General features: G+C 49.9%; 1 protein-coding gene across 1 annotated transcript; it reads left to right on the top strand.

Annotated features, from left to right (window-relative positions):
• The first annotated feature begins 2005 nt into the window (after window positions 1-2005).
• Alox12e (arachidonate 12-lipoxygenase, epidermal) lies at window positions 2006-9482 on the top strand. The gene is given in 14 exon segments (NM_001107014.1): window positions 2006-2217; window positions 2625-2826; window positions 3012-3093; window positions 3176-3298; window positions 3387-3490; window positions 3635-3795; window positions 4925-5068; window positions 5164-5373; window positions 6771-6857; window positions 7032-7201; window positions 7299-7421; window positions 8417-8516; window positions 8625-8792; window positions 8913-9482. Coding segments are annotated over 14 exon segments (1989 nt in total). The 5' UTR covers window positions 2006-2082; the 3' UTR covers window positions 9093-9482.
• The last annotated feature ends 1246 nt before the right edge of the window (window positions 9483-10728 follow it).

Here is a 10728-nt window from a genome sequence, read left to right as displayed (position 1 = left end):
GGGACTAGGGAGGGGGCTGCATGGACAGGAACATTCACTCTGAAAGCAGGAGACCCTAAATTTCAACCCTCAATGTCCACAAAGTAAGCTAGGCATGGCTGTGTGTGCCTGTGACCCCAACACACACAGGGAGTAGAGATAAGCAGGTCCTGAGATCTCACTGACCAACCAGCCTAGACAGAACAGTGAACTCCTGGGTCAGCGAGAGACTCTGTCTCAATGAAATAAGGCAGGGAACAATAGAGAAAGACACTCCCAAAAGTTCTCTCTCTCTCTCTCTCTCTCTCTCTCTCTCTCACACACACACACACACACACACACACACACACAGACAAACAAACATACACATAGACACACAGACAGACTGACACACGCACACACACAGATACAGACAGACAGACAGACACAGACACAGACACACACACACACACACACACACACACACAAACACACAGACCATGAAAAAAGAACACTTGTTCAGGACTCAGGAGGCTGACATAGAAAAGTTGCAATTCAGAGACAGCCTGGGCTACATATGGTATATAGTGAGAACATGTCTAAGGGGGGAAGCAAGTTGTGTAAGCTTTCAACTATGTATGTGAACTGTGATTATTATGAAATTGTGCAACTCATAGATAAATATTAGCCACGGGATGGTAGAATCAAATAGAACATTCTCTGGCTGTATAAGCAAAAGTCATTTAGAAAGCACTGCATACCGATGTGAAGTAGTCAAGATAACGGTATCAAAAAAAAGCTAGGCATAGTGGCCCATGCCTTTAATCCCAGCACTCAGGCAGAAGCAGGCGGATCTCTGAGTTCAAGGCCAGCCTGGTCAACAGAGTGAATTCCTGGACAGCTAGGGCTACACAGAGAAAGCCTGTGTCAGCACTGCTGGGAAGGGTGAGTGAAGGACCACAGATGGGATAGCAGAGACTTGGGGACCTGGGATTCTGCAGGGTCCTGGGGACTGGGGAGAGGAGAGGAAGTCTGAAAACCACTGGGAAGATAGTCAGGGCATGGTGTCAGGCAGGATCGACTGACTGCAGGAAAGAGGGCAGTGAAAGGAACACAAGAGACGGGTTCAGCCTGCCTCGAAAAACAAACAACCAGAAAGATTGTGAGAAATCTGGTAAAGAGCTAGACAAACTACATTTATAGTGTTTGTTCCACAAAATCCTTAAAGCACAGGCTCCACTGAAAATTAACAGCAAGCCTCCCGCTCCCCATGGTTTGTCCAAGAAAGTGCATCTGTATGCTTTAGATTCAGGTATTAGCCACGTATTTTGACTGACTCTTTGACCACGAGGCAAGAATAGGTCTTAAGCAAAACCCATGGTGGATTCAGGGACTTTTGTCCACAGTAGCAGAGGAGGACCTAGACAGAGACAGGAATAGTGTTGGCAGGAGTGCCATAGGACGGAGAGATGTACCTCTTACTCTGAGGAGGAAGGCGGCCAAACTCTGGGAGGTGGGGTAGGAAGCCTTAGTCCTGAAGCGAGTCCTCTCTCTGTTCCTGTCCCTCTCCCCTTCCCTGAAGTCTGTCCACCTGCGCCTGATCTCACCCACCAGGCACAGTATGAGTGTCCAGCCTAAAGCCTTGGCTTGAAAGATCAGGTTTCAGGGAGGTTCTATGGAAACTTCAAGACTATAGGGAAATTCCAAACTCCCTCTCCGGGCCTTCCAGTTCCATCAATGAACACCTCTACTGCACCTGTCCTCAACAAAACTCCTTGTCCTTGCCAAGATGGTAAGCTCATTTCCACTGAAAAACACGCCCCCACCCAAAGCCTTTCCACTGCTCTCATCGCCGCCTGCTGCTCTTTGTTTTCCACTAAAATTGGGTGGGCGCGAGGCTTAGCTAGCTTAGGTCACCGGTTGGGGCATGAAGAGCTTGCCAAGTAAGCAAGGTATGGTTTCATTTTTGGAAACTCTGGGAAACCAGATACTTGCACCTTAGTTGAGGGAGGGACCTGAGTGGGCGGAGCAACTCAAACACAAAACTCTGGCTCTTTGGAGGCAGCCTCTCAGATCCTCTTAAGAGTAGCTTTTCTCCCAGACCCCTCTAGAGGAACAGCCGAGATGGGCAAGTACAAGATCCTTGTGGTCACTGGAGATTCGCTTTTGGCGGGCTCCACCAACCTGGTGCAGCTGTGGCTGGTGGGCGAGCATGCGGAGGCAGACCTTGGGAAGCAGCTGCGGCCACTGCGGGGAAGGGTGAGTGTGAGGCCACTGGGTGGGCTCGCAGAAACCCGGGACCTGGGGCTCTGCAGGGGTCCTTGATACTGTGGGGACGGGAGGAAGCCTGGTCCCAGAGAACCATTGAGAACATGACGCGGGTATGATAGCAGGCGCAGGTGGACTGACTGTGAGGAAAGGGGGCAAGAGTAAGGAACAGGAGAGGGACGAGGATGAGACAGCGCTGGGGCACGCAGCAGGTGCACAGCGGAGCCTGGAGCCCAACAGAGCGCCCTGATCCTTCCTCGGCGCCACTTGGTTCAGGTCTCTTTCCTTGAGTGATTCTTAGCAGGGCAATCGGAGCCAAGCTTCTCCGAGGGCTCACTGACACCGCTGCCCTCACGGAGGACCCCAGACTTGCTTAGGAACTGTGTCTTATCCCACAGAAGACAGAGCTGGAGATCGACGTCCCCTTGCATCTAGGGCGCCTCCTGGTGGTAAAGCTTCGCAAACACAAAGGCCTATTGGATTCTGACTGGTTCTGCAAGTGGATCACTGTGCAGGGCCCTGGGATCCAAGGAGAAGCCTTTTTCCCCTGCTACAGTTGGGTGCAGGGCAAGGAGACTATCTACCTACCCGAGGGCACTGGTGAGGACACTGACGGTGCCGCAGGAGGTCGTTGGACTTGTTATAAAATAAATTAAAGGAAAAGATTAGAGATGGGGGGGAGGGGGGAAGAGAAAGGATGAGATTGAGGGGACAGGAAGATGAAGCAACCCCAGCACAGAGCGGTGTCCTGAGAGGAAGCAAACTCTTGTGTCTTCCTCTCTTAGCCCTGAAGGTAAACGACGACACTAAGAACCTGTTTAGGAAGTATCGAGAGCAGGAGCTGGAGGACAGAAGGAATGTGTATCGGTGAGTCCAAGAAAACCGTCGAGATCGCCCTCCAGAGCCTCCAAACCACTGCCTCATGCAGGACTCCGTATTTATCCTCCAGGTGGGGCTCCTGGAAGGAGGGATTAATCCTGCCTATAGCAGGAAGTACAGAGCGGGACCTCCCCAGGAACCAGAGATTCATGGAGGATAAGGATTTAGATTTTTCCCTCTCTCTGGCCAAAGTGTGAGTAGTGGGTTGAGTTTGCGCGGTTTCACCTTAAGGGGCAAGGTGGGCTCTTTCTTGATTTTCTTGCACGCTGTCCTTTGCACAGGTTGAAGGACTTTGCTATTAAGGGGACTCTAGACTTCGTAAGTCGTGTACAACATCTGGAAGATTACCAGAAAGTATTTCCACATAGCAAGACTGCTCTGGCCGGTCAGTTACCACAACTTCCTAAAGTCTCTTAATCAGAATTCCAGCCCGGATATCGGAGAGAGCTGGGGAGAGGGCGCAGAAGGTAATGGGGTCGCTGGAGGATACATTTAGAGCTCACACTGTGTTCTTAATTGATGCCCTCAGGACGGGTCCGTGACTCCTGGAAGGAAGATGCCCTCTTTGGGTACCAGTTCCTCAACGGTGCAAACCCCATGCTCCTGAGGCGGTCTAAGCGCCTTCCAGCCCGGCTGGTCCTGCCTCCAGGGATGGAAGATTTACAAACCCAGCTGGAGAAGGAGCTCAAGGTCCTGCGCTGCATCTGTGTAGCCTACCTGCCCAACCCCCGTCCCCGCAGTTCCAACCGCTTTGCCTTCTACTTCCCCGCTTCCTCCCCTCCTCTCCTTGGGTGACCCCATCATCGATACCCTCCCTTATCTGCATTTAGGATTTCTCTTTTTAAAAGCAATTTCTTTTTAGGTTAGGATACAAAGTGGTGACGGGTTTCATTAGCACTTGGAGTTTCTCGACTTTGGAACTGTGCTGTGGTTGTGAGGTTGTAGGGTACTCTCCTGTACAGGAAGGTTCTAGCACCATCCCCTGCCTCTTACCTACTAGATGTCAGTAGCACATCCCTCGTGACAACCAAAAACATTGCCAAATGTTGGGGGCTTGCGAGGGGCAGAATTACCTGAGGCTGAACTATAATCGGTGTATTCTTAGGTCCTTTACACTCCCCACCTCATCTTCACCCCTTCCCTTTTCATGGGACAGAGCTCAGCCTCTGTCCTTAGGGAGAGCTTCTGGAGGGAAAATCAGGACCCAACAAGTGTGTAGTGGCTCGTAAACCCAGTGCTTTGAGGCAGCGGCAGAAGAATTGTCGCAAGTTTAAAGCCGGCCTGTTGTACATAGTGAGCCCCAGGCTACCCAGGGCTACCTTATGAGATCATGTCTCAAAGAGACTGCCCCAAAGAACGGAAAGGAAGAGGAGGGGGTTGGCGTCGAGGAGAAAGAGGAAGAAGAGGAGAAGGGAAGAGGAATGGAGGAAAGAAGCAGAGGGAGAGTAGGAGGAAGAGGGGAAAGAATCTGGTAGGAGGAGGACTAAATAGGGCCTTGAAAAAATTAGATTTTTTTTTTTTTTTGGAGGAGGGAGTAAAACAGCAAATCGTGCTACATTTGGCTAAAGCCTATGAGGAGTGTGTGTGAGGACTTAGACTGGGAACTGTGGTCCATGGTAATTGAAGGCACAAACTTCAACTCAGGAAGGCTCAAGCACTGACCCATACATCCAGGACACCAGCTCCAGGGAGATCACTTGCTTAGTGTAAAATTGTTGGGTGGCAGGGAGGGGATCCACTTTGGCAAAGTGAAAGAAAGGCAGGTTCTGAACTGACTCTGCTTGGCCTCTTTATCTGCCCATGTGCCCTGATCCCACAGGCTGGATCTCTGTTTGAAGCCGATTTCTCCCTGCTGGATGGGGTGAAGCCTAATGTCATAATTTTTAAGCAGCAACACGTGGCAGCCCCTTTGGTCATGCTGAAGCTACAGTCTGATGGGAGACTCTTACCCATGGTCATTCAGGTGCGAGGAACCATGTGTCTGTCCTAACCCTGATTCTCATTAGGGCGTTAGACACACAGGGCCTCAGCTCCTGTCTTGTCTGTCTTCTGGTCCAGCTCCAGCCACCTCGACATGGGTGTCCCCCACCCCTGCTCTTCCTGCCCTCGGACCCTCCCATGGCCTGGCTTCTGGCCAAGATCTGGGTCCGAAGCTCTGATTTCCAAGTGCACCAGTTACAGTCACATCTGCTAAGGGGACATCTAATGGCCGAGGTTATCTCTGTGGCCACAATGAGGAGCTTACCCAGCCTGCATCCCATATACAAGGTATTTAAGGATATCTGTCACTCTCCATCTGCTGTCTGAAGTTCACAATTCTCAGGAAGCATCCACTCCGGATCTGCTCTTGGGCATATAAGGCAAGGCAGCCATCCTAGTCTCTCTGTATGAGCATACAGAGCCACACACACACACACACACAGAAAGCTTGCTATGGAAACCCTGAAGGTATGCCCTTGCTATGAGCTTGGGACAGAGAAAGAATACGTTTTATATAGGAATTGCAGTTTCCAGTGACGGGGTTGTCTGATGGGTAGGGAAGTGTGGGGGCATTCCACGGAGAAGGAGCGCTCCGTAGTGGTGAGGGAGGAAAGGGGTGTGGGCTATCTTGGATGTTAGGTATTACTGAAATATCAGAAAGTGATTCGCATGTTGATGGGAAGTGGGAGAAGATGAAAAAGATTTGGAGAGGAGAGCCCAGAGCCTCACTCTGACTATACACGTGTAGACATCGGTCTGAAAACAGCAGCAGAGGATGGTGATGTGTGAGAAAGGGGTTGGGGGTTCGGATTCCAGTTGGCTGCAGAGAGGAGTAGCTGAGCTCACTGTACGGGAGGAAATTCTCTAGGTGCAGTGCCAGAGAGGCACACAGAGCCTGAGACAGAATTCCAGTCAGCCCCACCCTGCACAAAGAGGTAGAAGGAGCCATAGAGAGGGGACACCCAGTGAGGTGAGGGAGGGACAAGAGTGTGAGTCTGTGGCACCAGAGAAGAAAGTGTTTGAAGAGAGGCTGGTTCTCCTTTCTGTCAGCACAGTAGCAGAGGAGGCCACTCTGTCAATATGGCCATCACCTTGTTGACAAGGAAGGCTGACTTGGGGAAGCAGAGAGTCTGGAATTTGATTGTGGGCTGAGTGGGACCTGTGAGTTGAGGTGGTAGAGACTCCTCCTCGGGAAGCTCACTGAGAAGGAAAAATGAATAGGTCCTTCTAGGAAGGGAAAGGAGGTGGGGTCAAGGAAGAATTGTCTTCTACAGGGCATTGAATACCTAGAGAGGGAGGAAGAAAAAGAGAGGGAGAGGGACAGGGAGAGTCAGAGGGGAGAGACAGAGAGACAGAGAGAGAGAGAGAAAGAGAGAGAGAGAGAGAGAGAGAGAGAGAGAGAGAGAGAGAGAGAGAATATGAGTAGTACTGGTCAAGGCAAATGGGGGAGCTCATAGCCAAGGATCCTACTGGATTCTGTGGTTTCAGCTCAGTGACGGCTGGAATTATGATAACAAACACAAGATTATGCAAATAAGTAGTGAAACCTGGAACGTTTGACCTTGGAGGACTTTGGGAAGATATTTCTTTCCCTTCTCATCACGGGTCGTCTCACCCCCTTGCCCTGTGGATCCTGCCGTTTCTGGGATTTGACTGTCTCATTTCTTTTCCTCACAACCAACCAGCTCCTTGCCCCCCACTTTCGCTACACCATGGAGATCAACACCCTGGCACGGAATAATCTTGTCTCGGAATGGGGAATTTTTGATCTGGTATGGAACAGGGGTGGGCGAAGAGGGAGGGGCATTCAATGTTGGAAGTCTCTCGAGGCTGTTTCCCCTCACATATTCTTCCCCAAAACACAACTTTGCCCTGGAGGGCTGTCCTTCATTTGCCTCATCTCCCCATTCTATTACCTAGCTTGCTTGATCCCAGTTTGTCCTCAGGTGGTGAGCACAGGGAGTGGAGGCCATGTGGACATTCTCCAGAGAGCCACAGCGTGTTTGACCTACCGCTCCTTTTGCCCTCCGGATGACTTGGCTGACCGTGGGCTCTTGGACGTGAAATCTTCTCTTTATGCCCGGGATGCCCTCAGGTTATGGGAGATCATCAGTAGGTGAGAACAACAGAGGGGACAGTGAGGAGGGCAGACGGCAGCTTTCAGAAGCCCTCGCCTGGGTCTGAGGCTGAGCCCTGTCTTCTCTGGGGAACAGGTATGTGGGAAGGATGGTTGAGCTTTTCTACAAGAATGACAGAGAGGTGAAGGAAGATCCGGAGCTGCAGGTCTGGTGCCTCGAGGTCACTGAGATCGGACTGCTTGGGGCCCAGGACCGAGGGTAAGGCACAGGGTCCACCTTGCACACATCTGTCAACAGTCCACATCTGGATCTATGAATCCTTCCCTGGGCATCACCCAGGCCTCCAGAAGCCCTAATGATCACCCTTGGGTTCTGCAGCTCCTTTGCCTTCTCATCCTCCCACAGAGTTCTCTCTCCTCATGCACATGGAGCCAGAAGTAATATCTCTCTTGGATATATCCCCTTCTTCATCCCTGCCCTTTCTAGCAGCCCATGGCCCATCCTTTATACACCAGCTTATTTATTTGTTTTTATTAATTAGTATTATTTTTTATGTTTTGGGATTTTTTTCCTTCCTTTTTCCCCCCTCCCTGTAAACCGTCCCATGTACCGCTCCTCGCTCTCATTCAAATCCATGGCGCCCTTTTCACTAATTGTTGTTACATACATATATGTATATACATGCACGCATGTGCACACATCTATTCTTGCACATATGCTCACACCCTGCTCAGTCTGTACAATGTTACATGTTTCTGGTTTCAGAGCTGCCTGTTTGGTGTTGGATGATCAACTGGTGCATTCTTCTCTGGGGAAGACCGTTTCTCACACTCTCAGTGTCTCTTAGGTGCCTTTGTGTAGGTGCCCTGGTCTTTCCCCTGCCATTTAGCACATCTATTGCCATCCTTGGCCAGCCCATGTTTAGGAAGTTGGTGAGACCTTGGGTGTAGTTTCTGACTTCCTAGGAGACACAGTCTCACGCAAACTCCCCAAGCCTCTGGCTTTTAGAACCTTTCTGCTCTGTCTTTGGAAAGATCCCTGAGCCTCAGGTTGTTGTGTCCACTGGGACTGGGCTCTACAACTCTGCAGTGTGATTGGCTGTGATTTTCCATAATGGTCTCCATTACACATCAGTTTTTGAGTGTGCACTCCGTGAGAGACATAAGATCCAGCAGCCATGACCAGAACAAGACCTTTGTGTATCTCCAGATATTTTTGCATGGTTGAGATCTGCCTCTCTTTATTTTGCCCAGGTTCCCTCTGTCCTTAGAGTCCCGGGCTCAGCTGTGTCGTTTCGTCACCATGTGCATCTTCACTTGCACTGGTCAGCACGCATCTACACATCTGGGTCAGGTAATCTGTGTGATGGCTTCCCCAGGCTTCTGGGATGTAGGGGATGGGGAGAAACACCAAACATCTGGGCAGTCAGTGTGAATTTCTGAGTGACTCTTCTACCTGTAGCTGGACTGGTATTCCTGGATCCCAAATGGCCCATGCACCATGCGGAAGCCCCCACCCACCTCCAAGAATGTGACAGAGGAGGACATTTTGGACGCATTGCCTTGTCTCCAGCAGGCACGGATGCAGATTACATTCACCAAGTTCCTCGGCAGACACCAGCCTGTCATGGTTAGACACAGATGCTGGTCCTGCCCTGGGGGTGGGGAAGACAGCTTGACCAAGGGGCAGGCAGGATTCTTGCCTGAGAGAGACCCAAAGTCCTGAGCCATTTTGTTGTCACTCTCCTAGGTGGCCCTGGGGCAGCATAAAGAGGAATATTTCTCAGACCCTGGGGCCCGGGCTGTGTTGAAGCAGTTCCAGGAGGAGCTGGCTGTCATGGACAAGGAGATTGAGGTCCGGAATGCAAGCCTGGACCTGCCCTATGAGTACCTCCGACCCAGCATGGTGGAGAACAGTGTGACCATCTGAGAGGCCTTGCCCAGATCTGCCCCAGAGGAAGCTGCTGTCTCTGTGTCTGCACAGTCTTGTCCTCCGTGGCCACACCCTCTTGTGAATAGATAGCTTCGCACCACACAGCCCTGGGGAATACACAGCGGTCATTCCTGGGGCGTTTTAGCTGCCTTAATCCATGCTGACTTCAGTTACATGCTTGTTTACTCTTGAATTCCCATTACCTACTTCTCTTCCCATAAGGATACGGTTTATACATTAATAAAAAATATGACTAAATAATAAAGGTAGTTATACAAAGTGAGAGGAGGTGAGAGAAAAAGATCTTATTTTGTTTCCTGCTTTCTTATTCAGATAAAGGGAACAAGGAATGATGTTTTTCCTGGAACAAAAGTCTCTTCCTCAAAGGTTTCCTTAAACTATACATATACTCATGACATTGGTTATGTCCGACTGGACCCAGTGGAGCTGAGAATTATGGCTTTTAACACTGGATATGAACTTCAGGCTTCTCTGAATCTTTAATGCGTTCCTCTGGCCACCTGCACTGAAGTCAGACTTCCCAGCTCAGCATCAAACTGCCACGATCTCTTCCCAGACTGAATCACTCCTTAGCACTTACCCAAGACATAGCTCTTACCCAAGATAAGGCTTCCTCTTCAGTTCTTTCCTTTCTGCTAACAGTAAAACAAACCACCGAGCCCAGAGTCTCAGGCACTTCAGTGGGTGCTCACATTCCCAGCAGGAGGGAAGAAGAAAGCAAAGGGCATCCACCGGAGAGAAAGAAGTCTTCCTGTCACTGTCAGCAGGACATGTGCCTGTATAGGCACCCCCAGTGGCTTTACCAACGATAACCTATTAGAACCAGAACAAGTGCGGCCAGGTTGCAGCACACGGGCTGCCAATCAGTGGCACCTGAATATGAATAGTCAATTATCTAAAACTGAAGCAAACAGAACAATCTCATTTCCAGAAATAAACTTCCCTGAAACATCTGAACAGGTGAAAGTGAACACCATTGAGGAATATTAAAGAGGACAGAACGGAAAGATATCCCAGATTCACGGATTGGAAAAGTCACCGTCATTAAAAACACTCAGGCTACAGAGAGCCTTCTATGCTATTCCCAGAATTAGAAAAACAATCATGGGGTTGGGGATTTAGCTCAGTGGTAGAGCGCTTGCCTAGGAAGCACAAGGCCCTGGGTTCGGTCCCCAGCTCCGAAAAAAAGAACCGGAAAAAAAAAAAAAAAAGAAAAACAATCATAAAATTCTCAAAACAAAAACAAAACTGACAATTCTAAGCTTCTCTTGAGGCATCTCAAAAACAAACCAAAACCAAAAGCAACTCTGAATATAGAAAATAAACTACAGTTAAAATAAGGAAAGCAGGAGTCATTACACAGACTTCGAAGTATACTGTGAGTCTATAGCAGTCAGAACAGCGTAGCGCTGACGTCAAAACAGGCACGCAGGCCACTGGGACAGGACACAGAGGCTGGGATACAGGATTAGGGAGAGGACATCCTCTCTAACCAATGGGCCTTGAAACTTGAGTTCTGTCCACATGCAGAACTCTCTCTAGCCAGGTAGAAAGGTAACTCAAAATAGAGTCAAGTTGAGTGTCACAGCCGAAACTGTGAACTACTAGAACA

Source organism: Rattus norvegicus, chromosome 10 (genome assembly GCF_021556685.1).
Source record: "Rattus norvegicus strain SHRSP/BbbUtx chromosome 10, alternate assembly SHRSP_T2T, whole genome shotgun sequence".
Lineage (NCBI taxonomy): Eukaryota > Metazoa > Chordata > Mammalia > Rodentia > Muridae > Rattus > Rattus norvegicus.
The sequence above is the reverse complement of the archived record's forward strand: the minus strand, read 5'-3'. Positions and strand labels throughout refer to the sequence as shown.